The 23,395-nt window shown below is 44.0% G+C and overlaps 6 protein-coding genes across 7 annotated transcripts in view; 2 read left to right on the top strand and 4 right to left on the bottom strand.

Moving 5' to 3' along the window:
• Positions 1-525: 525 nt before the first annotated feature.
• On the bottom strand, positions 526-2,924 carry Zwilch (zwilch kinetochore protein). Its single transcript, XM_017178945.3, has 5 exons — positions 1,801-2,924; positions 1,644-1,717; positions 1,078-1,585; positions 751-1,005; positions 526-680 (listed from the first exon to the last, which is right to left on the bottom strand). The coding sequence occupies exons 1-5, from the start codon at positions 2,840-2,842 to the stop codon at positions 613-615; spliced, it is 1,947 nt and encodes a 648-aa protein (XP_017034434.1). The 5' UTR covers positions 2,843-2,924; the 3' UTR covers positions 526-612.
• Positions 2,925-2,982: 58 nt separating this feature from the next.
• Positions 2,983-4,247, top strand: LOC108083214 (probable rRNA-processing protein EBP2 homolog). The gene is made up of 3 exons (XM_017178927.2): positions 2,983-3,139; positions 3,201-3,287; positions 3,342-4,247. Exons 1-3 carry the CDS (start codon positions 3,074-3,076, stop codon positions 4,116-4,118), a joined length of 930 nt encoding a protein of 309 aa, XP_017034416.1. The 5' UTR covers positions 2,983-3,073; the 3' UTR covers positions 4,119-4,247.
• An 8-nt stretch (positions 4,248-4,255) lies between these two features.
• On the bottom strand, positions 4,256-5,363 carry LOC108083206 (G patch domain-containing protein 4). Its single transcript, XM_017178915.3, has one exon. The coding sequence runs from the start codon at positions 5,293-5,295 to the stop codon at positions 4,327-4,329; it is 969 nt and encodes a 322-aa protein (XP_017034404.1). The 5' UTR covers positions 5,296-5,363; the 3' UTR covers positions 4,256-4,326.
• An 883-nt stretch (positions 5,364-6,246) lies between these two features.
• On the bottom strand, positions 6,247-9,024 carry ATPsynC (ATP synthase, subunit C). Its single transcript, XM_017178408.3, has 4 exons — positions 8,967-9,024; positions 8,405-8,510; positions 7,339-7,543; positions 6,247-6,715 (listed from the first exon to the last, which is right to left on the bottom strand). Exons 2-4 carry the CDS (start codon positions 8,450-8,452, stop codon positions 6,552-6,554), a joined length of 417 nt encoding a protein of 138 aa, XP_017033897.1. The 5' UTR covers positions 8,453-8,510; positions 8,967-9,024; the 3' UTR covers positions 6,247-6,551.
• Positions 9,025-10,214: 1,190 nt separating this feature from the next.
• On the top strand, positions 10,215-19,234 carry LOC108082824 (uncharacterized protein DDB_G0283357). Of its 2 annotated transcripts, XM_017178395.3 has the most exons (7): positions 10,215-10,369; positions 10,462-10,929; positions 15,187-15,468; positions 15,543-15,651; positions 15,710-15,847; positions 15,930-16,447; positions 18,163-19,234. In XM_017178395.3, exons 2-7 carry the CDS (start codon positions 10,830-10,832, stop codon positions 18,576-18,578), a joined length of 1,563 nt encoding a protein of 520 aa, XP_017033884.1. In that variant the 5' UTR covers positions 10,215-10,369; positions 10,462-10,829; the 3' UTR covers positions 18,579-19,234. The 2 variants fall into 2 exon arrangements, with proteins under 2 accessions (XP_017033884.1, XP_017033876.1); XM_017178387.3 differs by lacking the exon at positions 18,163-19,234 and having other exon boundaries at positions 15,930-17,774.
• A 1,876-nt stretch (positions 19,235-21,110) lies between these two features.
• Positions 21,111-23,395, bottom strand: part of Vps16A (vacuolar protein sorting 16) — a 3,238-nt gene continuing 953 nt past the window's right edge. The window contains exons 4-9 of the mRNA XM_017178864.3: positions 22,850-23,395; positions 22,617-22,744; positions 22,397-22,545; positions 22,050-22,333; positions 21,406-21,995; positions 21,111-21,335 (exon numbers count right to left, since the gene is read on the bottom strand). The exon at positions 22,850-23,395 is cut by the window's right edge and continues 143 nt beyond it. Of these exons, the coding sequence (XP_017034353.1) occupies positions 21,188-21,335; positions 21,406-21,995; positions 22,050-22,333; positions 22,397-22,545; positions 22,617-22,744; positions 22,850-23,395 (1,845 nt within the window). The 3' untranslated portion in view covers positions 21,111-21,187. The remainder of the gene's footprint in view (positions 21,336-21,405; positions 21,996-22,049; positions 22,334-22,396; positions 22,546-22,616; positions 22,745-22,849) is intronic.

Raw genomic sequence — 23,395 nt, 5'->3', positions numbered from 1 at the left:
GCCTTTGCCACTCTTTACCCCAATATCCATTGGGCGCACACACACGCTCTCTCGCTCACCTCATTTTGCAACATTACTGAGCTTGCTATTGGCCAAAATGCTTGCGGATCTGGCCTTTGTTTAGAATATGGCCAGCAGGAACACGGCGATAAAAGTGCGAGCAGGGCGGAAGCGGATTTCGGTCGGGTTTTTGTCTAGATTTTTGCCCCAATGCAACGGCAGCAGCCTCTGGGTCGGCTTAAAACTTGTACGAATTCGTTTAACATGATTTCGGTGTGCGCTGCTGGGTTTTTTGGGGGTTCTCATGAATAGCGTCGATAGCGTTACAAGTGGCGTGAAAAGCATCATGTAAAACAAACCCAAACAATGGCATGAAAACATACAAATAAGGGTTATAGATTAATAATAACATAGCAATATAATCATATAAATTGAATTTTCAGGTGGTTGCCTATATTCTAGGAAGTAATTAAACTTTATATTCTAAAAATATGTTTATTTTTCAACATTAAAAAAATGAGAAGAAAATATTAATTTAACATTGGGATCTATAAACAATTGAATACATTTCTTAGAACAAAGACTGTGAATAAATATACAAAATTATTGGAATCACTGAAGTGTACGAATCTTACGATACAACCAGGAATGATATGTTCGCTCCTTGACTAGTTTTTTGTCTAGAATCAAAATAAAATACACATTAGAATACAAATAAGAATAAAAATGTTTTCTCATATTTATGCTCACCATCGCTTTGGAAGCACTCGACCAGATTCGGTGGACAAATGTTGTCAGAGTTGTAGTAAAATGTAGTCTTCATTTCGCGAAATTTATTATAAGATCGCATGGTAATCTGACGCGAGTAGGGTTCCTTACCATCCAGATGGGAAGCGACACAGTGCGCAGAGAGGGTGATATCCATCTCATCACTCAGCTGGTCATCAATGGCTTCCAATAGGCATGGGGTTTTCTTTAGCAGCTTGGAGCAGATATCGCTGTAAGCTGCAAATATTAAATATTACATTTTTTCGAATTAATTTAATAAAAAGAAAGTTTCCCTCAAATCAGCTTTACCATTGGGCAAATTGAGGTGCACTTGTATCATCAATAGATGCTCCAAAGTGCAGTGGATTTGAAACAGCTTGGAGACCCGCTCCATGCTCTCGCGCTCATCAAAATGACTGTTCTTAAATCCCGCCTCATCGTCGTCCTGGCTGGCATATTTTGCATTCCCCGGCTTGTCGGCACTATTGTGGTGCAGCAGCGTCTTTCGCATTCCACCGGCTCCGGGGGTAGGATCTCCCCTAACCGCGTTATGCAGGGATTTTCGCAGCTGGGGGAGATTCTGCGGTGCGTCATCACCATCATTTGCGGCTGCCACCTCGCTTGTATGCTTCAGCAGGTTGGTGCTGCACAGCTTGCTTTCGGTATAGATGAACTCATAGTCCTTATATACTTTCTCTAGGCCAATCTCCAGAAGGAGTTCTAATGGCTCGGCGCCACTGAGACAAGGAATGGCTAATCGACGATTGGCCAGCTCTTTGATAATCTCGGCCAGACGATTCTTATTGGTGGGGGTATTCTAAATGTTATATATTATTAGGCAAATATAAAAAGTTATTAATATCAGTGGTACTTGCCACAATATTACAGCGGGCGGCGCATTGAAAGAGTATATTGAAGGCCATTTTAAGGTCTTTATATGAGTCGCAACCTGAAAAACGAGAACAGCGGTTAACAAATTTAAAAAATCATTAAGTAAGCTGCATATTAAATCAACACATATTTATATCTTACATTTAAGCAGCTCCCAGAGCTTGTCGGTGAGGTCGGTGATCCTACGGATCTTGGCCCGATGCACTACATCCTCTATGTCGGCCTCTCCGCTAAGACCATGAGTGGGCAGATCCGAAAAGCCGGACACATCTGTCATGGTCTTGTTGATCGCCTCCCTTAACTCGTCCATATCGATGCCGACGCCACAACGGTAGTTGGGATCCCTGGCTATACCCTGCTTCATATCCTTGTGGTAGTTGACAATATCCTCGCGTATGTAGACCAGTATACGCAGCTGAACCATAAAGTCCCGCGTCAGGGAAGTGCAGTCACCCACGTGGAATGTGTTATTCAGAGTCACCTCGCAGTCATGTAGGTTGATTAAGAGCGGAAGAGGTGCATTGGTGGAATGGGACACACGCAGCATCATGTTGGAGTTCACCGCGTAGGTGTTTTCGATGATAGTTTCAGCTGGATGGCCACCAGCAGGAGAATGTTTACGCACCAGGGACTGTGAGGTCACCGTGTAGGCTGGCACCACGCCCTGGTAGCTAAGGACTCCACGCGAGAAGTGCGATTTGTCAAACTCATACTGAAGCAGCTGCGTTTGGCCCAGGTCTTCTGCGTCGCACAGGAACCACACGGAACCCAGGCCCTCGGTCTTCTGAAAGGATTCCCGACAAATAATGGCCCTGGCCTTATCCACGGGTACTCCCCTGTGGTACTCCTCTTCCAGCTTCCAAGGGTTCTTGTCCTCCAGTTGCAGATCCAGCGACTGATCCCCAATGGCTTCCACCTCACAGTCATCCTTGAGGGGACTGCCCGTAAGATCCAGCTCCGAAGTGCCATCTGATTTGCGCTCGCGCTTGACGGGCGTGGTCCGGATCCTGGATGCTGCGGCACCACTGCGTTCCTCTCTGAAAAGCAACACTATCTTTTTTCCCGCCTCCGCAGCTCCGACTATGTTGGCCAAGTAGGTGGGCGGTGGGCCGTAGGTAATGGTAAATGTCTCGCCGTATCGGCGCATTAGCTCCGCGTACACATTCGCCAGACTCGCAGACATTTTATCAGGCCCGTATTTTTAATTATTAAACAAAAGAAAAGCGGCAAGTGTTTAAAAGCGAAGCCAGCAAACGATAGGCTTATCGGCATCGATGCTAGAGGTTGATGGAAATATCGATTAGACATCTGCCAACCGATAACGATAGTCTACAGAATTAGTCCACCGCTAGCGAGCCGCACGTGTTGAAATTGTTTTCTTAATTTGCAAGACTTGATTTTACCTAATTTAAGAATGTCAGACTTTGAAACGGAGGACAGCGGCTCCGGCTACGATTCAGGGGATAACTCCGATGCGGAGGTGAGTGGCTAAACTTCGACATATACCCCACAAACACTACAATTTTATCAATAATGTGCAGCTGCAAGCGGCCTTTGAGCGTGGCGATTTGAAGCCTGGTCTGAATGTGGAGTTTAACGGCCAGCAGCGGGACAGAGTTAATGATGTGGTAAGTATACAGTTAAATAAGTGTTCTCGTGCTCCACTAACATCCTTTTTGCAGGCTAAACTCCTGGCCAAAACTGAGGCCATTCGACTGCAGCTGCCATGGCAGGAGCGCTTGGACATGATCAACACACTGGCTCCGTTGGCCCCCGAGCTAGCGATTCAGATGGAGAAGCACGAACAGAAGCGCGCCAATCTGTTCAAGGGCAATCATAAGCTGCCCTATATTCGTCCCGAAGAAGATCCCGTCCTGAACGATTTCAAGCGCGAAATGCTCTTCCATCGACAGGCCCAAACTGCAGTGCTCGAGGGCATTCCCCGCCTGCATGAACTGGGCATCAAGACCCGCCGTCCCGATGACTACTTTGCCGAAATGGCCAAGTCCGACGAGCACATGCAGAAGGTGCGCGCCAATCTGATGGCCAAGCAGCAGGGACAGGCCAAATCCGAGCGCATCAAGCAGATCCGCGAGCAGCGCAAGATGGGCAAGATGCTGGCCAAGCAGACCAAGGTGCAGCGCGAGGCCGAAAAGAAGGATATGCTTGACAAGCTGAAAAAGTTCCGCAAGGGCAAGCTGAAGAACCTTGACTTCTTGGAGGATGCCAAGGCGCTGGAGTCCAAACAGAAACAGTCGGCCGAAAATCGCAAGAAGCGCAACAAGAAGTTCGGTTTTGGTGGCAAGAAGAAGGGAATGAAACGGAACACAAAGTCCTCATCGGCGGGATTGGATGGCGAGAAGGGTTCGTCGCGCCGCCAACGAGGTGTTAAAGCGGGAGCTTCTGTCAACAAGCGGATGGGCAAGTCGCGGCGCATCAAGGCCAAGGGCAGAAAGTGATCCGATCCGCCAGTGGATTGTGGCTATATAATTAGGTGACCAAACGTTAACTTTAGTTTTACAATGCCCCGCGTCGTGTATAGATTTTTTTAGAACTAAATACATACAATTATATGTGCAGAAAATGTAGATTTGAATTCATTTTCTATATACTTTTATTTTCTTAATAATTTACATTTTTCTAACATATACTACGCCTAACTCATAACTACTGTTCCTTTGCCTCCTTGTTCTTTTTCTTCTTTTTTGATTTAACGGGCAGTTCGGCTTCCTCCATAGTATCCTGCATCTTTCGTTTCTTTTTAGACTTCACTTCCTCATCAGATATATTTACAGTAGATTCTTCCTCAAACACTTTCTCAGCTTTGTTCTTTTTCTTTTTTGATTTTACAGGCAAATCCTCCGTTTGCTCTTCTTTCTCTTTCAACTTTTCTGCTTTATCCTTTTTCTTCTTTTTGGACTTTGAAGGTGCCGCCACCTCGGATGTGTCCTCATTATCCTCTTGCGGTTCTAAGTTCTCCTCAGTGGACTCTCTTTCACTTACATCCTTCCGTTTCTTCTGTTTTGGAGCTGTTGCTTGCTCCTCCGCAGCTTTCAGTTTGCTCTGCATCTTCTCCAGCAACTCGCGCTCCTGCTGCTCCAAGCGGGCAATCTTTCCACTCAGCTTGAGACCGTGCCGAGCTCCCTTGTGCGCTGTCCTTCCACCGCAGGCCTTAAACAGCTCCTCGTCCGTCAGTACGCTCACCTTGGTCACCGCTATGTCCTCCACCCGAATTCGCTCCGTATTCTCCACCTCACCGCCACCTTGGGTGAGCAAAGCCGTTTGCAGGAAGTTGTCGTAGGTCGATTTGCCATCGCTGGCGTGCTGCTCCTTCGCGTTCTTTAGCTTGCGGGCGGAGAACGCCTTGGTGGATATTTCCACGGCATCCTCGCCCTCCTTGCGGCCGGTGGTGATCTTGCCATTCTGCTGCACCTGGACATCTACGTTGCTGGCCGCTTCGTTGAAACAACGCTCCCACCAGTGGTCATTGAATTCCTGGGCTCGATCCACTCCCAAGCCAGCGTTGTCGAACTTCAAGCTGGCCTTAAGGGGAGCGGCAATGCCGGTGTTGTTCTTGCCCAATCCCTCGCCCTCCTTCCAGCCATACTTGCTAAGTATTTTCTTGGCAAAATCCATGCCAAAATCTCTTTTCAAAACGTAAACACACGTGTGGCGAAGGCCTAGGGATGGTACTTTTACCAGCAATGTTATCGGTAATCACAGGGTGCTTCAGGCCGATTACTACTAGTAAACAGGGTTGCATTTGGGCGCACAAAATTGAATTTTTTAAAAATACCAGCTGATAAGATATGACTTTTGCAAATTAATTAATTTCTCAACAATTTAAAATAAAACCATTTCATTTTCCTTCACACATTCATTGTTCCTTTATTTCACAATTTAGCTCGGCTCGTTTGCTCAACTTTTTTGGTACATAATCATGATAAATATTAAGTGGCAATAAAAAAATCAACTGCTTGTACAATAAGGAAACTGATTTTCTTTTAATACAAAAAGAAAAATTCTCGAAACAAAGGGTTTTTCTCAGTACACGCCACATAAAATCGATACAGTTTGCAGAACCATACATAACGCGCGCTCAGTCCACAACACACATTCCGACAGATTTATGTCCAGGCAAATGCCACGCAAGCCACTAGCTTTAAATCCAATAGATGTTCGATGGGCGAAGGGTTCGCTCACGTCTGATTGCCTGCCGCTGGATATTTAATGTCCAAGAACTTCGGGGGGAGAGAGAGAGCCTTGGTCCGCGGACGCGTTCGATCCTTCGCCGAATTTTTAGCCAGTGGTTGCATTGCGCTTTGGTTCCAGACTTCATCCGTGGCTTGTGGTTGGGACTAAAGGTGAGCTAACTTCAATTAAAATCTAATTTTAATCTTCCGTTCGTTTACATTTCGTTACAATCGCTGTTGTGAATGTGCCAAGGTCGCCGTCGTCTATCCAATTTCCTTCCTCCTCGCGTTGTTCAACTTAAAATATGTGTGTTTCGGGTTGATCTCTGTTCTCCTCTTCTCAAGCGACTACTACTGCATTCTCGGGTGTTTTTTAAAAACAAAATTACATATATTATGTGGTTGTTGGTATTTATAATTAGATAGTGGTACAGGATGTTCTTGTTTGCTATCAATTATTCAATCATTTTTATCAATAATAATCGAAAAACGAACATTGGTGTTGTTTGTTCTGGTTGTTGAAGTGTTGTTGTTGTTGGTTGTTGGTTACTACTATTCATTCGCTCTGCCACCGCTGGGATGCGGATGCGTCTGCACGCCCGCCAAATCTGCCAAATCGATTGACAGAAGACAGGGCATACAATCGCACGCACGCACGATTGCAGGAAACAAGGACGAGCATTCGATGAGTGCGCGCGCTTAGAAGGCGAAGAGCAGCAGGAAGGCCATCATAAGACAGAACAGACCCATGGCCTCAGACAGGGCAAAGCCCAGAATGGCGTAGGAGAACAGCTGCTGTTTCAGCGATGGGTTCCTGGCGTAACCGATGATGAGGGAACCGAATACTGTTCCGATACCAGCACCTGTTGTATTGGTTCGTTGTCGTTATCAGAAATAGAGGAAAAAAGAGTACAAAAATCAAGGCATTAGTCTCAAGTTGGATGTAAACAATGAAAGATGATCTTCGACAAAAGCCGAAGCTTCGAGCTGTGCTTATTCTTTTGTTTCTAAGGATTTTCAAGCATAAACACAGCTCTCTTCAGGGGTGTCTCCAGTGCCCTTCGCCTCTTTGTCGCCTGGTAAGTCAGTCACAGATTAGTCTGAATTGAGTTCTGCCCCCGAGGGGGCAGCAAGCACATCGCACTTAAACGGCTGGCCACGAAAGCTTTCAATGCAACCAGGCGGCGGTCGCTGGGCAACGGCAACACCGTGGTCACAGGATTTCTGGTACTTTCGCCCTGCAATCACACAGGTTTCCTGCTAGGAAATGAAGTCTCCCCAAAGGAGACTTTGGCCAATTCTCAGACCTTCCCGGGGCAATTCATTTGAAGAGTAATCAGATACTCGTTGTGTGTGCCCCAGATGCTAGATTGTAACTGACTTGGTAGAGCGGTCAAGAGAAGCGTTAAGACTCCGGAGATTCCCTTGAGCGATGGATTATGATTTACAAGATGAGAATGAATGACAAAACAAAACCAATACGAACCGGATCCAGCAACTCCGACTGTGGCAGCACCAGCACCAATGAATTTGGCAGCCGAATCAATGTCACGGGTGACTGGCGAGGTCTGGAATGACCGGATCTGTGGCAGCAGTGCAACTGGGGTTGTGTTCTGAGCGGCCAAGGTCTGGCTCTGGCTGATGACGGCGCTGCTCAATGGTCGCAAGTACTGCTTGGAGCTGGCGAGGAGCTGCAAATCGATGTTAGAAAGTTGATGTTGATCATTATATAAGGAACACAGAACGGGGATGAGGAATTGTGCGAATGTTTGATTGAGATAAAATGTATAAAAGTTTTTAGTATAAAAACATTACAATTTTACAACTCTTTTTTGATCACTCAATAAATTTTAGATTAATTTAAATTGCTAAATTTCTTTAAAATGTACTAAATTTAAACCCCTTGAGTTGCCTTGCAAGTTCATTGCTCTGTCCCTATTTAATAGTAAAGCATTTGGCCAAAAGTTATGCAATCGTTAAGTAATTTTCATTAGATTGGCATTTTAGCCAAGTCATTTGTTGTTCTTGTGGCACTCGGTGGTTCTTAGTCTACTCAATGAACAGATATCCCCCATTTCTTGTCAATAATAATTATAAACAAAACTGAATAATTATTGGTAATACCCCCGCACCCCTCACCTCCCAGCCATTGGAAAGCTTTTGCCAGTTCTAACCTCAACCAAAGAAACACCGACATGTTATACAATGCCATGTGAGGAAGTCTGTGGACAGACTGGGAAAGCCAAACAAAGTTAATATTACACTTAATTATCATTATTATATCCCTTTAATCCCCGCAAATGCATTCAATTATTCGCGTCCAGCCGCAATGTGCACATAACCTCAAAGTTCGACCCGCAACTTATGTAACTGTGTGCCATCCGTGTTTTTTCACCGCGGCCCGTGGAAGCTCACCACAGCGGCATGCCAGCATAGAAATGGAAGAAAATCGATGCACTTTTCCCAAATTATGTAACCGCGAATTTAAAGTGTAACTTTTGCAACTTTATCTCTCACAGGTGTACACACGCACAATAGGGGGCTCTACTTACAGCGCTCCTGGCAACGGGGGCAATGCGAGAGACTGTCGACACGAACATTTTCGGTTGATTTTCTTTTTTTGTTGGCTTACGACAAAATTGAAGCTAGCGCACGGCTCTGCAAAAGATATAGACGGAGATATGATTATCGTTAGTGGTGGCAAAGATCCAAACGCCGCCTGCGCCGCCTCAGAAAAGTTACGTAACACCGTGCGAAAAAGCAGCGATAGCACTGGAAACACACTTATTTCGCTGCCAGTCAAAGAGAAAACCTATTTACAGCGTTTTCCTCGGAAATTCTGGCCAGTTTTCCGACTTTTTCAGTGACGCAACGACTCGAGACACACGCACACTCTGAATCTGTCACATGTGTGTGTGTGTGCCGCAAGATGGCGACAATTTAGCACGTTTCGTTCATCTTTTCGCACTGATAATCGCGCTTTTCCACACGGCTAGCTGATTCTGGTGATAATCTGAGGCGTTTTCCACGGCGGTTATCCAATCAGCGGGCGGGGGGTGCTCCGCTGGGCGGGGGTCAAATTTTTATCATTATCAGAGCGGACCGTCAACTCACTTCGAACAAACCCTTCACAGTGGACTCGGTGGAAGTATAGTACCCCTAGAATCTGGCGGATTTGAAATATATATATAGTAATCGATATATCGATATTTTCGCGAAAGCAATAAATACCGGATCGTAATAATTTTGTTTACCTGTTTGTGGAATTATTTTATTTGATATAACATGACTGTGTATGACTAAAAAGCGCTTTTACTTGCATTTTGAGAAGATTCGGAATTTATACAAATAGAAAAGGTGACATCGATATATCGACAATAAACATCGATGATCATTCGAATCTAGTTTTATTTCAAACACGTTTTTACGAAACATGACTTTACATCGTGATCTGAGAAGAAACCGAATCGTAGGATTTATATCTGTACTTTGCACAGAAACTGATAATCACGATTTTAATTTGGATCTTGTCGCTTACAATAGAGCTGTACAATCCTCGATATTCATATCGATAGTATCGATTGCTGCTCTGCTGTGCGATACCTCGATTTAAAAAATACTATCCCTATCGAAAACATCCAGTGAGGGCACTATCGATGTTTTTACAGCTGTAGAGCAATAAATTTTTATTATTCAAATACAAATATATCGATAGCTTTATATTTCCAAATATAAAATTTAACGTACAGCCGACTTCTTTTAGAATTATTACACACTTAGTTGAGTTAATTGAATTTATCCAAAATAATAATAAATGCATAGCAAAAATAACAAAAGAGGTGTGGCGAATTGAAAGAGTAAGCGGGCACCGGCTTTATCGGGTTCTAGGTTTACTATTTTAAATTATTACTGCTAAATTACTATCATCTTAAAGCATTTTACCTTTATAATCATCAAGAGCTTTGCACTTTCCGCAATAATTCAGACCACTTACTTTCGTGGTGAACTGGAAGCTTGAAAGTTGGTGCCGGTTCCGGGTCTCCTACCACACATAAAGTAGCGTTTTTAAGTCTTCGCAAGTTGTGCAAATTACTAATTTTTCAGGATAGGAGACTTACTTTCAATCTAAATAAATTTAAGACAAAAATTATTGATGTCAAACCGCTAGAGTGGAGTTTTTTACCAGTCAAAGAGTTGATTCGGCTAGCTTGGCGCGAAAATTTGAAAATATTGAAATTTTGAACACCGAGTAGTTGAGCAAGAGTAGATTCTGGTAATACAAGTTCTTTCAACTGATTAAAATAAAAAGAGAATTTTTGTAATACATTTCATCTTATCGATTGCCCAATTGCCCGGATGCCGCAGCCCTGGTGATGGCCCGTTTCTGGCCTACTCACCACGCCGACCCACACAACTACAGCCGCAGCGCAGCGTCGTGTCGTTGGAGTCTACGTCACGTCGGTTCGGCAATGTTCTAATTACCCGCAAATGCGAACTCAATTGAAGCCCAGAATGCTGTGAGTACCGCCCAACAATCTTGCCCAAGTATCCTCCGATCCCGTCTAAAGTGCCCACGCCCCGGCCACGCCGCCCCCCTCTATCGTTGCAGCCCTCAATTGCATAACAGCACTTGCGCATGAGTGTGTGTGTGTGTGGGGCACGCTTGAGACCGAAACACACCACACCACGCAGCAGCAGCAGCGCGGCGAAAGGACAGCAACAACGAAAGGCACCGCAAGGCACTGGATTTCGATTTTCGCTGCATTTAAGGATAAGCCGGTTTGGATTGGATTAAATAAAAGTTGACCACATCCGCATCCAGGGGCCGATAAATCGCCAGCATGCAGTTCTGCTGACTATCGATAGGGGTGCACTCGATAGGCGCGCGCACTGCCACCACCAGCAACAACAACAGTATTCCCCGAACAATTTTACATAACTACAAACCTATATCGCAGTCACATTCGTTTCGGTGATATGGCCGTGTTCCTGATCAACGTCTGCAAGTACAATGGCTGCGGCATCACATTTCCAAGCTTGGGCGATCTGATATCACACATCGAGGACACCCACATAGGTACGCAGACTGCAGTTTCCTAATCATTTTCCCGTCGCGTGATGTCGGTCGGTCGGTGTGTTTTGTTTATTCTATTTATTTACCCTTCTATACGAACACACGTATGTGGCGGCATAAATAACCGAATGGACGGTGTGTGCGTGTGTTTGAAAGTGTGAGTGCGTGAGTGGCTTCGTGGTGAATTGAATGTTGTTTTTATTGGATGAATTGCAGTTTGCACGGCCAGCAGGCGGCTAGAACGAACAGTTGTTGGAGCTCATTAATGGCAATTCGAATGGCTTCTAAAAATCGATGCAGCATACTCAATAGGCGGGCGTCGGGCAGCGCCTACCTGTGCTCGCGCACACACACGCACACCGAGCTCACAACACACGCCCAACTTCCAAGCGCGTACAGCATTCGACGATCTGTCCGCTGGAAGGTGCGGGTGCGAGCGAGAAGGCAGCATAAGCAAAACAAAGCGAGCAAAAAGCCGGTGATCCATTCAATGTTGTGCCTGTGTGTGTATGAGTGAGGCCAACACAGCATCTTGTTGTTGTTGCGGCTGTTGTTGTACTATGGAACCGGCGAGTTGAGCGCCCTTTTTTTGACCTGTCCGCATGGCTTGGCTTGGGTTTTAGTTTTCGCGTTGCGAGACAGGTGTACACGTATCCGATAGGTAGAAAGGGGTCCGTATCCGGTAACTGGAGCTGGAGACGCGCTCCAGTTTGCACGGCTGCCTCGGCTGCCACCCCCGCATAATCGATATTGTTTCTTTTTAAATCCCTGTCCACGTGACTTTGAGGCTCTCCCCAATTAATCATTTCGAGTGCATGCATGTGTGCGAGTGGACTTTTACCGGCTGAAATAAACAATTTCTAATTTTAGCACCTGGGGTTTCCAGGGAGGTAAAATCAATAAATTTAAGCCCAGTGCTGCCACATTACAGAAAGGGGGTTGGGGTTTGGGGTGGTTTAATGGTTAACGGGGCTTTATTTATGTTCAGCCTGAGCAGTGCGTCTATGTACATCTCTCTCGCACTTGTTCCCGTTCTAACGCATGTCGAGAGGGTGAGACAGGCGAGTGTAGGGGTGGCTCAGCTGACTCGGTTACAGTTACGTTGGCAGCTGTTTTGTTGTTGCCGCACTGCTGCGTGATAACGGTCAACACACACACACACACCGTCGCAGCAATGGCGGCTGCCCGGGCAGGCTTGCTTTCTACCCTGCACCACCCCCTTTTGCCCAGGGGCTGCGGCATTACATAAAGCCGAAGCGAAGCTCGAGCATACGCCCACACGGCAACTGTGCTGAGTGCCACCCCCAAAAAAGCCACCCATAACGAGCTGGGAACCCCAATACCCGCATCCCCGTATGCGTGTAGCCATATCCGTAACCATTACGTGAGCGAGCTGCTGCCCATCATTTCATTATCTCGAAGGACACTCGATGCGTGGGCCGGGCTCTAAATGGATATGGCTGGATGTACGTCTCCTTATCATGCCGCCGCTCTGGGCGTTGTCTTCGTTACGTTTCGGTTGTCATGGCAGCTCGAAAAAAAGCGGGCAAGACCTTCAGGTTTGTCCTTTTCACAGTTGCCAGGCACCTGTTGTGTGTCCCGAATTTCCCAGTGTGTGTGCCAGTACCCATGTATGCGTGAGCGCGTGTCTCTACTGCACTTGCGTTTCGAAACGCGGTAAAACTTAGTTAACCCATTAATTTAGGAAATGAATGAAACCAGAATAAGGGATATATAGGAAGGATAATATAAGGAATATTTGATATTATACGATCTCGGGGTTTTAGGGTCCTAATATCTTGACGTTGTCTTGGACTATATACTTCAAGAACTCTGAAAAAGCAACCGTATTTAATTTATAAACATTGTATCAATAGAATTTATGGGGATTTTGTGATTAGGCTCTAAATTCCGGGAATTTTTCTACTGCTTTATTTTTAGCATTGAATAAGATTTTCTTTATATAAAAAAAAAAAAAATATTTATAAAATGCTATCTAAATAGAATGCATGCGATAAGAGTGCAGCATATAGGGGTTAAAACAAAACTAGGTGTCCCTGCACTTACAATGTCAACATAAATTCACAGCAGTCAACGACTTGGTATTTATCAAATTTCAAACTTGGAATGCTTTATGCAGCTATTGGAAAGTTTTTGCGACAGCTGCCGGTGAAATAAAATAAAATACAAACTGAAACCGCATGTTCAGGCGAAAGACAAGTGTTATCTTTCCGAGTTCTGCAACAAGTGCACATGAGTCACAAGTGCGAAAAAGAGAGAGGGATCTGCGTTTATTTTGTTTTTGAAATACAAAAACCGTATGATATACACTCAGCGGGCAGGCAGTATATATGTGTATATACATATGTATGTAGCTAGATGCTGTTTGTTTAAAAGTTGTTTGTAAAATACTCGATTTGATAAACACACAAACATCGAGACAGCGGAAAGTGTCACCTACAGAGAGGGAGAGAGAGAGAGAGGCACTTCGGGTTATCACCAACAAAATAATAACAATAATATGAAGGCGGATCTGAGAATAAAAATACAAAAAAATTACCAGAATTGAGTGAACTGATTTGACCGTTAACAAATGGCGCCGTGCTCGCAAGTATAAGTCTATTTAATCATCAGAAAAGAATGTGTGCTGCTGCGACTTACAACTGCGAATTTTCAAGGCAAATAAGTGCACCATACTCGATAGAGTACGTGGAAATATTACGCACATAATACTCAGGGCACTACGCACTCATAATTCGTATATGTGCATGTCCGTATGTGTCATCATCAATCGATTGGACGGCACGTAGACATCACCATCACCACCACCGCAATCATTGCCGCAAATGTTTTTAATCGCATTTCGCCCTGATAAGCAGCACAGTAATGTGTGCCAAAAGGAGCAGCGGGCTAAATGAAAGCATATGTTTGGCATAATAACCAATTTGCGGCATATGTTTTCTATTTGCACACCAATACGAGATACGAATCGTATTGAATAGAAGCAATTAAAGTGCAACTTTATCTAACTGTTATCGTTTGCGTGGGATTTAGCTACCGAAAATGCAATACATTTTAAACCAAGATTGTTCGTAGGATCTGTAGGAAGAATGAGAAGAAACCTTAATGCAAACCTTGTTAAAAAAAATCATGTTTCTGTAACGCGAATCGAAATATTATTAATCCAAAGTTACAAAACAAAGCCTTAAGCTTGTATTAACTGTTTTATTAGGCTTGCCATTTATATTAATTATAGTCTTGTGATGGACTTGTTCTTCTGTTTGAGTTTAGAATTAAAGTAAGTGAAGAACTTGCCACAAATGACGAGTGGGAAGCATCAATTTAAGAGAGCCGCTGATCGATGGATGTTAATTATTCGTTTAGCAGCCGTCCGTTAACTGGTTACGGCAACCGGGTGACATTCGCCGACCATAGGGTGCTCCGTGTCGCAGATGATGATGAATGGTCGGCTGACACAGTTACGCACCAAAATGATTTAATTGAGAAATAAAGCGTGCTCCGCTCGCTGTCTGCTTATGGAGGTTAGGTTGCTGCAAACACACACTCACACAGACCAAAGAGTAAATAAAGACGTAGAAAAGGGGAGCACCTGTTATTATGCTTGCTTTGGCGATAAGATAGTGTCCACACGATGGTTGCACAGAGTGCCATGTGCTCCTGCCACGAGTACTCCCCCGCATAACCCTCGAAAAAACCCAGGGAAAATGCGTCAGCAGGCGCACTAAATTCACCGCCATAAAATATCCCCTACGTGCACTCTCGCTTATTTACTTATTTCGACATTTTAATAATAAATTGCCCGGCCTGTGGGTCGCTGTCTCTGGTCTGGTCTGGCCTGGTATTCACTGTGTTCTCCGCCGAATGTCTCTGAACTTGTTCCAGTGCAAACACAGCACGCTTGCAAACGAATTTCGTCTGGGATGCAGGTTTTCTGGTAGCCCGCATTCCGGTTCGGATTCTCTGTGTCCTATGCCAAAGGGAATTTTTAATTAGTCAATCCCGTTTCTGTCTCTATTTAGACAGGCGTGTCCCGTAATTGAATCCAGTTTCGTTTGGGAATAATAACAATGGGGATTTGGAATTTTATGAATAATACATACATACATATTTCATTTGCAATAATTATCTCCAAATAACTCTGACTTTTATAATTGATAATTAATTCCATACATTGACCTAGCATTAGTTAGGTAGATACTTGCACAATAATAACTAACCTATGTCTGGTAATCTTTCTAGACTATGATCCAAAGGTGGTCGAACAGAAGGAACAGGCCCAGCCTGCCTGCCTGCCCCTAAGCTATGTCCTGCGCTTCATCACCGAGGAGAACCGCAAGGAGGCGGCTGCGGCGGGCAACTATCTGGCCAGCAACAATAGCAACACCGCCCCACCGACCACCAATAGCGGCTCCAACAACACCGGCCATGGAACCGGCAATAATGTGGAGCTCAAGCGTAAGCTGGCCATCAAGCACCACAGCTACAGCATGTCCTCGTCCAACCGCAGCACAACGCCCACAGGTATGCTCCCTGATCAAATTAAACCATATTGATCAGCCAGTACTCAATTCTTTGATTTGCCCTTGTCTCTGCAGGCAGTGAAATGGACGAGGATGAAATGGTGGTCACAGAGTCAGAGGATAGCAACGACTCGTGGACCACCGAAGAGTTCAGCTCCGAGTTCATCATGCGCTATGGCAGCAGGTATTATTACTATAGTTTACTATAGTTGCTCGTTGCTAAATTTATTTAAATTATGCAGGCATTCCGGTGGCGGAAGCAACGGCACGCCTGGCAATGAGAAACCCTTCGCCTGCCCTGTTCCTGGATGCAAGAAGCGTTATAAAAACGTCAACGGCATCAAGTATCATTCAAAGAATGGCCACAAAAAGGACGGAAGGTAAGCAAACATTGCCTATATTGTTTTTTTTTTTTTTTAATGTTAAACGGAAATGTTAAACTAATAGCTCGACTTCCCACAGAGTGCGCAAGGGTTACAAGTGTCACTGCGGCAAGAGCTACAAGACGGCCCAGGGCCTGAAGAATCATGCTTTACACACGCACAACTCGCAGCCGGAGAGTGTGCTGAATGCCCAGCTGATGGCCACTGCCTTGGAAACGGCAGCAGCCGCTGGAACTGCCCCCTTGGGTGGCAGCCAAAGCAACAGCAATAACTCCAATCCCCCGCCGCCAGTTATTCAGCGCAGCAACTCGCCGTCGCAATCGCTGGGCTCGCTAAGCCCCTCAAGCATTAGCAACATGTCGAGCAGCGCCAGCAGTTGCCACGGCGGCAGTAGCAGCCTCTCCAACAACAACAACAATGGCAACAGCAGCAGCACCACCAGCAACACAGCAGCGCTTGTGACCGGCGGCAATGGCAATGTGCTGCAGCAGCTCAGCGCCGGGAACGTGGTCACGCTGACCAATCTTCCCACCCAGCCGCAGCAACACCAGCAACAGCAGCAGCAGCAGCTCCAACAGAACGGCGGCACTGCAACAGGTAACAGCAACAACAATTTAATGCGCAGCACACTCGGTTTAGTATCCATTAAAGCCAGCAACAATCACAATAATGGCAACAACACGCCGACTGCCAAGTCGGTTAGCAATTTAATGGCAGCCAATGCAACGGCCAGCAAGATACTCAAGCTGGCCACCAATGTGGCCAATGGTGCCTCCACAGCATTGGACATTGTGCAGCAGCAACAATTGCAGCAGCAGCAGCACAACGGTAGCAACAAGATAACCAATGGACAAACCATTCTCAACGGCAACAAACAGATGCCCAATTTGGTAAACTTGGGCATTCTTACGCCGGCTACTTCGCCCACCAAAAACACACAGACGCTGACCTTCACCACCACCACCAATGGGAACAGTACCCAGCAGCAGCAAGCTCTGGTGGCCTCGCTAGCCAAGAAGACCAACATACTGCTGCTGCAGGAGCCCACAACTCCGAGCCAGTTACTGCAGCAGGCTCAGCATCAGCAGCAGCAGCAGCATCAGCAGGTGCAGCAGCAGCAACAGCACCATGTGTTACCCATCAGCCCTACGAGCAGCATCAGCGGCAACAGTAGCAAAAGCAGCTCGCCCACGCCCCAGCAACAGCAACAGCTGCTGTTAAAGAAAGGCAAGCTGGTGGAACTGGTGGAGCCCATGGATACGGACACGGATGGGCAGAGCGATGGCATTTCAGAGAGCGTGGCGGCGGCAATTGCCAGCATAACGGAGAGTAAAGAGGAAATCGGAGTGGCAGCAGCATCGGTAACAGTAGCGGGCATTGAAGTTGTAGGCGCGGGCGCCGTTAACGAAGAGACGTAGCCTATACTCAAGCAGCTATTGATGCACCGAAAGCTGACTGGCCAGGAGTCGCCGCCCAAGCCTACTTAGCGAGGAGAAGGGGGCACGCAAAACTTGCATTCTTGACTCGGCAGAATGCTAAAGCTTAGAGGGAGGGGGCGCCGCCAAGTCGTCAGACCTTCACTCACTCACCAAAAGAACCATTTTTGGAAAGATTTCCGTAGACTGCTTACTTGCTTAGAGACCAGGAACTTAAGTTGTGTTTTAATTTTAAACAAAATTGTATCATATAACTCGACTACACACAGACACACACATGCAATCACTGCACTGATTGTGCAATATGTAAAATTTTGTATAATTTAACGAGAGAATTAATCACTATAATTTGTATGTATGACTATCATCATGCTTGTATTAAACTATTTACAACGGCTGATCTCCTCTTAATTTAATTAGACTATAAATAAAACGAAACGCGATCAACAATTGTAATAAATATGCAGCAAGTGCACACTTCAAATTCATTTCCAAGCGATCACTTTTATTATTATTATAACCAACTATCAATTACAACTTGATTAATCTCAGCTCTCCGGCTCTAGCCTTAGTGTACTATTCGTATTTGTATTCTAAACTAAACAACCAAGTATTATTTATGTTCTAAGCCTTAGTAAATTGAATTTAATTGTACGATATATACTTACGATATATACCCACTCGCATCTACATTAAGTTTAAGACGACGACGACAACGGTGCAATATATAATTTCCCTTGATTATGGATTAGTTTTCTACAATTTTACATCTCTCTCTCCCTCTCTGTACAAACTTTTGGGTTTAACGTTTTGTTTTTTTATTTTGATTTTATGTTTTTTCGTTACTTCTTTTCCTTTTCTCTCTACTTATTGCAGAAACCTCTTACTCCTGCTCACAGAACAGCAACCTCAGCGGCAACGCGAACAGCAACCACAGCAGCGATTCCAGCAAGCCAACGCTTACGGTTCTGTCAACCGCCAAGAGGTCTTCAGCAACGACTCCTGCCAAGCCACCGCCACCAGCATCAGCCAGTTGCATCACCACCCCCATGCAGATCTCACCGACCTTTATTGAGCACAAGTATTCGGCGCTGGCCATCAAGGAGAAGTTCTTCTCCAACCTGCGAGCCGCCAAAACGAGTCCAACGGGAGTCGATTGCAGTCCATCGGATGTGAGCATTTCTGGAGGATCAGGTGGCGGCGGTGGCTTGCGGGCGGTTGCTGTGGGCCAAATGTGCGCGTTGCAGAACGAGCACATACACCACAATCTGTACAAGAAAACGATCAACTGATCCGTAACGAAGACGAGAGAGATGCTGGCGGTGAGGTGAGATGAGCGGATCGCTGGGCGCCGCTGATGGCAAAAGAGAGTTGGCTGTGATGAAGTAGTAACTAAACTGACTAACAAACCGGACGAGAGGCGGAGCAAGAGGATTCGCTAATAAGGCAGATGGGAAAAGGATGCAGAAGCAGAAGGCAGTAAGAGGAAGTGAAAGTAGAAGCTAAAAATCTTTAGAGAAGTTTTCCAAAACAAACAAGAAGCAAGAATTTCCATTTGGCTTCCAAAATAAATGCAAAAGAAATAGAATAATAATAATAATACCAACAATATTTTATAATACAACAAAATGATAAAAACAAATTCCATGCATTTCGCAACTATTAAAAAATCACATCCACAAGAATTACAAAATCAACACAATGCCCAAAACTTAATCTCAACAATTTCAAGATGGAAATTCTTCAACCATTACGTTTATTGTAAATATACATTGGCCAGCATAGAAAAGCTTCTCTGTATTAGCTTTAGATAATTTTATAATTATAAAACAACAACAAAATTAACAATACATACAAAAAAAATTGAGAAAAAGAATTAAGTAAGAAACACGGAAAAAGTAGTAAATATATATATTTGAAGCTCGCTCTTCAACTAGTCATTATTGTAGTTAAATTAAATTTATCATTTTCACGCGAAAGAACTGGTTGGCGGGGGGAATCACCGGCAACATATAAGCTTCTATAACTTGACAAACTTTCCCCTGTACAATTTCAGTGAAATCAAAGCATTGGGGCCTTCCCCCAACCAGTTAAATCACTTATTCAAATTCAAAAGTCATAAATTATTGGCTGCCAGAGATCAACAACAACAGTGGATAAACCCGAATGGAAGTAGCAAAATTGTAAATTGAAAATATAAAGAGCAGATGCAGAAATTTATAAATTGAATGTCGAATCGAATATTTCAAAACCCGAAACTCTAGTTAGTTGAAAATTTTTGTGGGAAAAGCCCACGGGGCCGAAACGAACCGAACCGTCGGCCAGGAGCGTTTCAGCGCTTAGGATCCACCAATAACTCTAAAGTAGTTATAGTATTATAATTATAAATTTATTATATATTATTTATATATACAACTGTGTCTGTAGCTGTGTGAGTGTGTGTCCAAGTGCATGTGTATTGTAATTGTAATTGGTTAGTTTTTAATGTTTTTCAAACGTCCCTAAGTGTGTAAAGTCCCCAAAAAACAAATACAACAAATATACGATAAATAATACAAGATTATATATATATATTTGAGCATACTCCCGATGATTGTATTTCCTTGCATGCCTCTCACAATTCGCCGTATCGGGTTCCTTAAGCATTCAAGATACGATATATATTTACATCAAGTATACATACATACATCAAATCGTACATCAATTTAGTCAGCCGCCAAAACAAAATGAAATATAAAGAAAGATAGGAACATTTTCAGAGCGCATTTCGCAGACGCCCAGCGTCTTAAAAATTAACCGCAACTAAACAAAATAGAACTAATACTAAAACTATCCCTAATAGAATATAGAGACACACCTACATAGATACCGATGCCTACTTATATGTACATCTAAATACAATATCTTTAAGACCTCACGCTTAAGCGACTCCCAACGGATCGCCCTAGTTTAGCCAAACAACTTTTATATAGACGGTATCGAAAGCCACTAGACACGTCCTCGGTTCACCGAAGCCTCCCCCATTCAGACTTTCAACACGGATAATGAACTCAAACCCAAAAAAGAACCCCTCTAAATGAAAACAATAAATTGAGTATGTCATCTTATATAAGACTGCTGTTATGTTCGTAAATATATTTAATATATGTATGTAAATTTAACAAAAAACAAAACCACATACACAAACCCATAAAAAATTAATAACTGAAATAACTTTTTAAATACAAAACAAAAAAAGTAATAATAAAAACCAGAAAATGAATAAAAAATTTAAATGAATAGTTAATTTATTCATCTCTACCTACCTACATACAACTATGTACTATATATATATATATAATGTATTGTAATTGTAATTTACTAAAATCGTAATTATAGTAGAGAATTAACTAAAGTTTAAACATTACCCATCATCATCATCGACATCAAATCAACTTATCCTTTACACATGGCTCGAAAGGGATTTGCCAAGCCACAAAAAACAAAAAAAAAAAACATCATCAACAACAACATAAAAACAAACAAAAAATGTAGTAAAATATTCTCTTTTTGCTTTATGTGATCTATTACATACTACATATACATATGTATAATAAAATGTCCTTTAAAAACAAACTTAATTGAAGCTAATTGAATTTATTTGGAGTTGGGTGACATTCAAAAATCATTTAAAATATAAACTTTGCTTACAAAAACAAAATAAACATGCCGGATCATGATTTAAAGGGTTCTCCAATGGTATTTCTGATCCTAAAAAATGTTACTTACTTGAAAGTTGTAATTCCCACAAGCTAAATTGGATAGGCAATAGGCAAAATCTACAATTCTTTAATAGGAATATAGACATCAATAAATAGTTTTTATTATATTCATTTTTCGCCTATAAATAGGAATGTCGCGACTACTTTCTCATCTCCAACATGGAGATATAGTTGCATACTTTGCCGAGCAAAGTGCGATCGCTGACCACACCCTCCTTCTTCTGCAATTCGTAGAGACTGTGCACGTCTCGCTGCTCGAAGGCGCAATCTATGGCCTCGTTCAGGAAGCTAAGGAAAATGTATAAATGATTTGATTATTCCTTCTTTGAATCCTTTTTCTAATCTAATCTTCACTTACTTTGCCCGAATGAACCAGTGCACCTTGCGGTTGTCCCGACACCTTGGGATGTATTTAAGCGCCTCACTAGCATTGCCCTGCTTTAAACAGACCTCCACAAAGGGATCGTAGCCAATGGGACTCTTCTTGCTCTTGGCCAGCTTCTCCAGCTCCTCCCACTTGTGGTGCTCGGAGAGAGTGAGGATTCGCAGCCACCAGAATCGTCGCTCGGGCACCTTGAAATCGCTCCTGATGCGCTCCGCCTCCTTCAACTCGCCGATCTGCAGCAATCCCAGAATGGTGTCATGAACGGACAAACCGTTTAAGCTGGCATTGTACTTGGTGCTTAGAGTTTTTTGGAGTTTTAGCAATCTACCAGTATCGGCACAAAGCTCCGCCTCCAGTGTGCATCGTCCGGCGGCATAGGCATTCCCAATCAGGGAAAGATTCGACTCTAGCCCTTCACTCTCGATGGCATTCTGGAAATGATACTCGGCAATGGCCTTCTGGTCGTCTTCGGTATTATAGATGCCATAGAGACCAGCTCTATTTGATTCCCTCATGATCTTCTTGTACATATTTAAGGCCAGTGGATGATCCCTAATGGTCATCTGCAGGGGGAAAGTCATGTATTTTTTGAAACTTCCAAAAGATCTATTACATACATGCAAATTGGACAACATCATGTGCATCTTCATCTCCAATAGCACACGCGTGATGAGTTCTGTGTCTCCCGACTGCGTAGCACTGCCCACAGCCCGATCGAACTTGCGCATTTTCAACAGCAGGGGGACATGAAGCGAAGCCCGTGGCTCTAGTTCCAATAGCTTGATGGCCAGGTCATCCCTCCCAGCCTGATGGGCTTTCGCTGCTATATTGCAAAAGGAAATGCCCTCCACAGAAGGATTCTTGAATTTTTCGGTTATTTTGCGCGCCACTTCAATGTCATCTGGAAATATCAAACAGTCATCTAATGGGTGCTAAGAACTATATAAGGATTATCTCAACTCACTGGGATCGTTGATCACCTTGTGGTAGGCCCAGTGCTCCAAAATCCAGGATTCGGGCAGATTTAAATGCTTGGCCACTTGGATAGCAACAGCATAGTGCTTGCGGAACACCAAACGACTCAGTATCACCTCAGGATTGAGATGTGAGAACCTGTTTAACGCAAAAAAACCTATTGGTTAATAATGTTTCATTCATTCAACATTCATTTAATTGAAACTTACTGCTTGAAAGTAAGCGGCATGGCAATCCGTTCATGTCTCAGGGTGTTGAGGACCCTCAGTATCCTCATAATGCGCATATATTCGTCAGGATTGTGGCCGAATATAAAACCTTTACCGAAGTTAGCTGTCTAAAATTTAAAACAAAATATTTCGAATGTAAGAGAAGCAATTTCCGACCTTATAAACCATATATGTATATAAGGATACCTTGTTTTGTATGATAATTAACTCACCCTAAGCAAACTCTTTTGGGTCTCCGGACAAAACTCATAGGAGGCCGCCTCAATGCACTCTGTCACCGCCAAATCAATCTTCTCGCGACACATGCTGAGATACTCATCCGACTTGTAGGAGCTCTCCTCAAACTTCTTCTGTGCCTCAAACAGATAGCTGGCCGGTTCTTGGCTATTCACAGCAAAGATATTCTCCACGCACTTCGGCAGGCGCTGAATCATCTCGTGCGAACTCTGGGTGATAATGCGCACGCCATCCATTTCGGCCACCAGAAACATGACCGGATCGTAGGGGAAATCGCTGCGATCAGCATTCCGATTTACGATTAAGAGATACGAGGGATAGGAGATGACCACTGCATCCGCTTCGGTGTTATCCGTGTTCATGATCCACTCCATTTGAAGGGGCATATCCTTGCGGCCGGTATCGAATTCACAGTACTTCTGCCGCATATCGACGCTTCCCAGCCACAGGAGGCCAGTGTTGGTGTACAGAGCCAAGTGCTGATGGTTGTACGACACAGAGATCTTGATGATTCGCTCGTG

This window comes from Drosophila kikkawai, chromosome 3R (genome assembly GCF_030179895.1).
Source record: "Drosophila kikkawai strain 14028-0561.14 chromosome 3R, DkikHiC1v2, whole genome shotgun sequence".
Lineage (NCBI taxonomy): Eukaryota > Metazoa > Arthropoda > Insecta > Diptera > Drosophilidae > Drosophila > Drosophila kikkawai.
The sequence above is the reverse complement of the archived record's forward strand: the minus strand, read 5'-3'. Positions and strand labels throughout refer to the sequence as shown.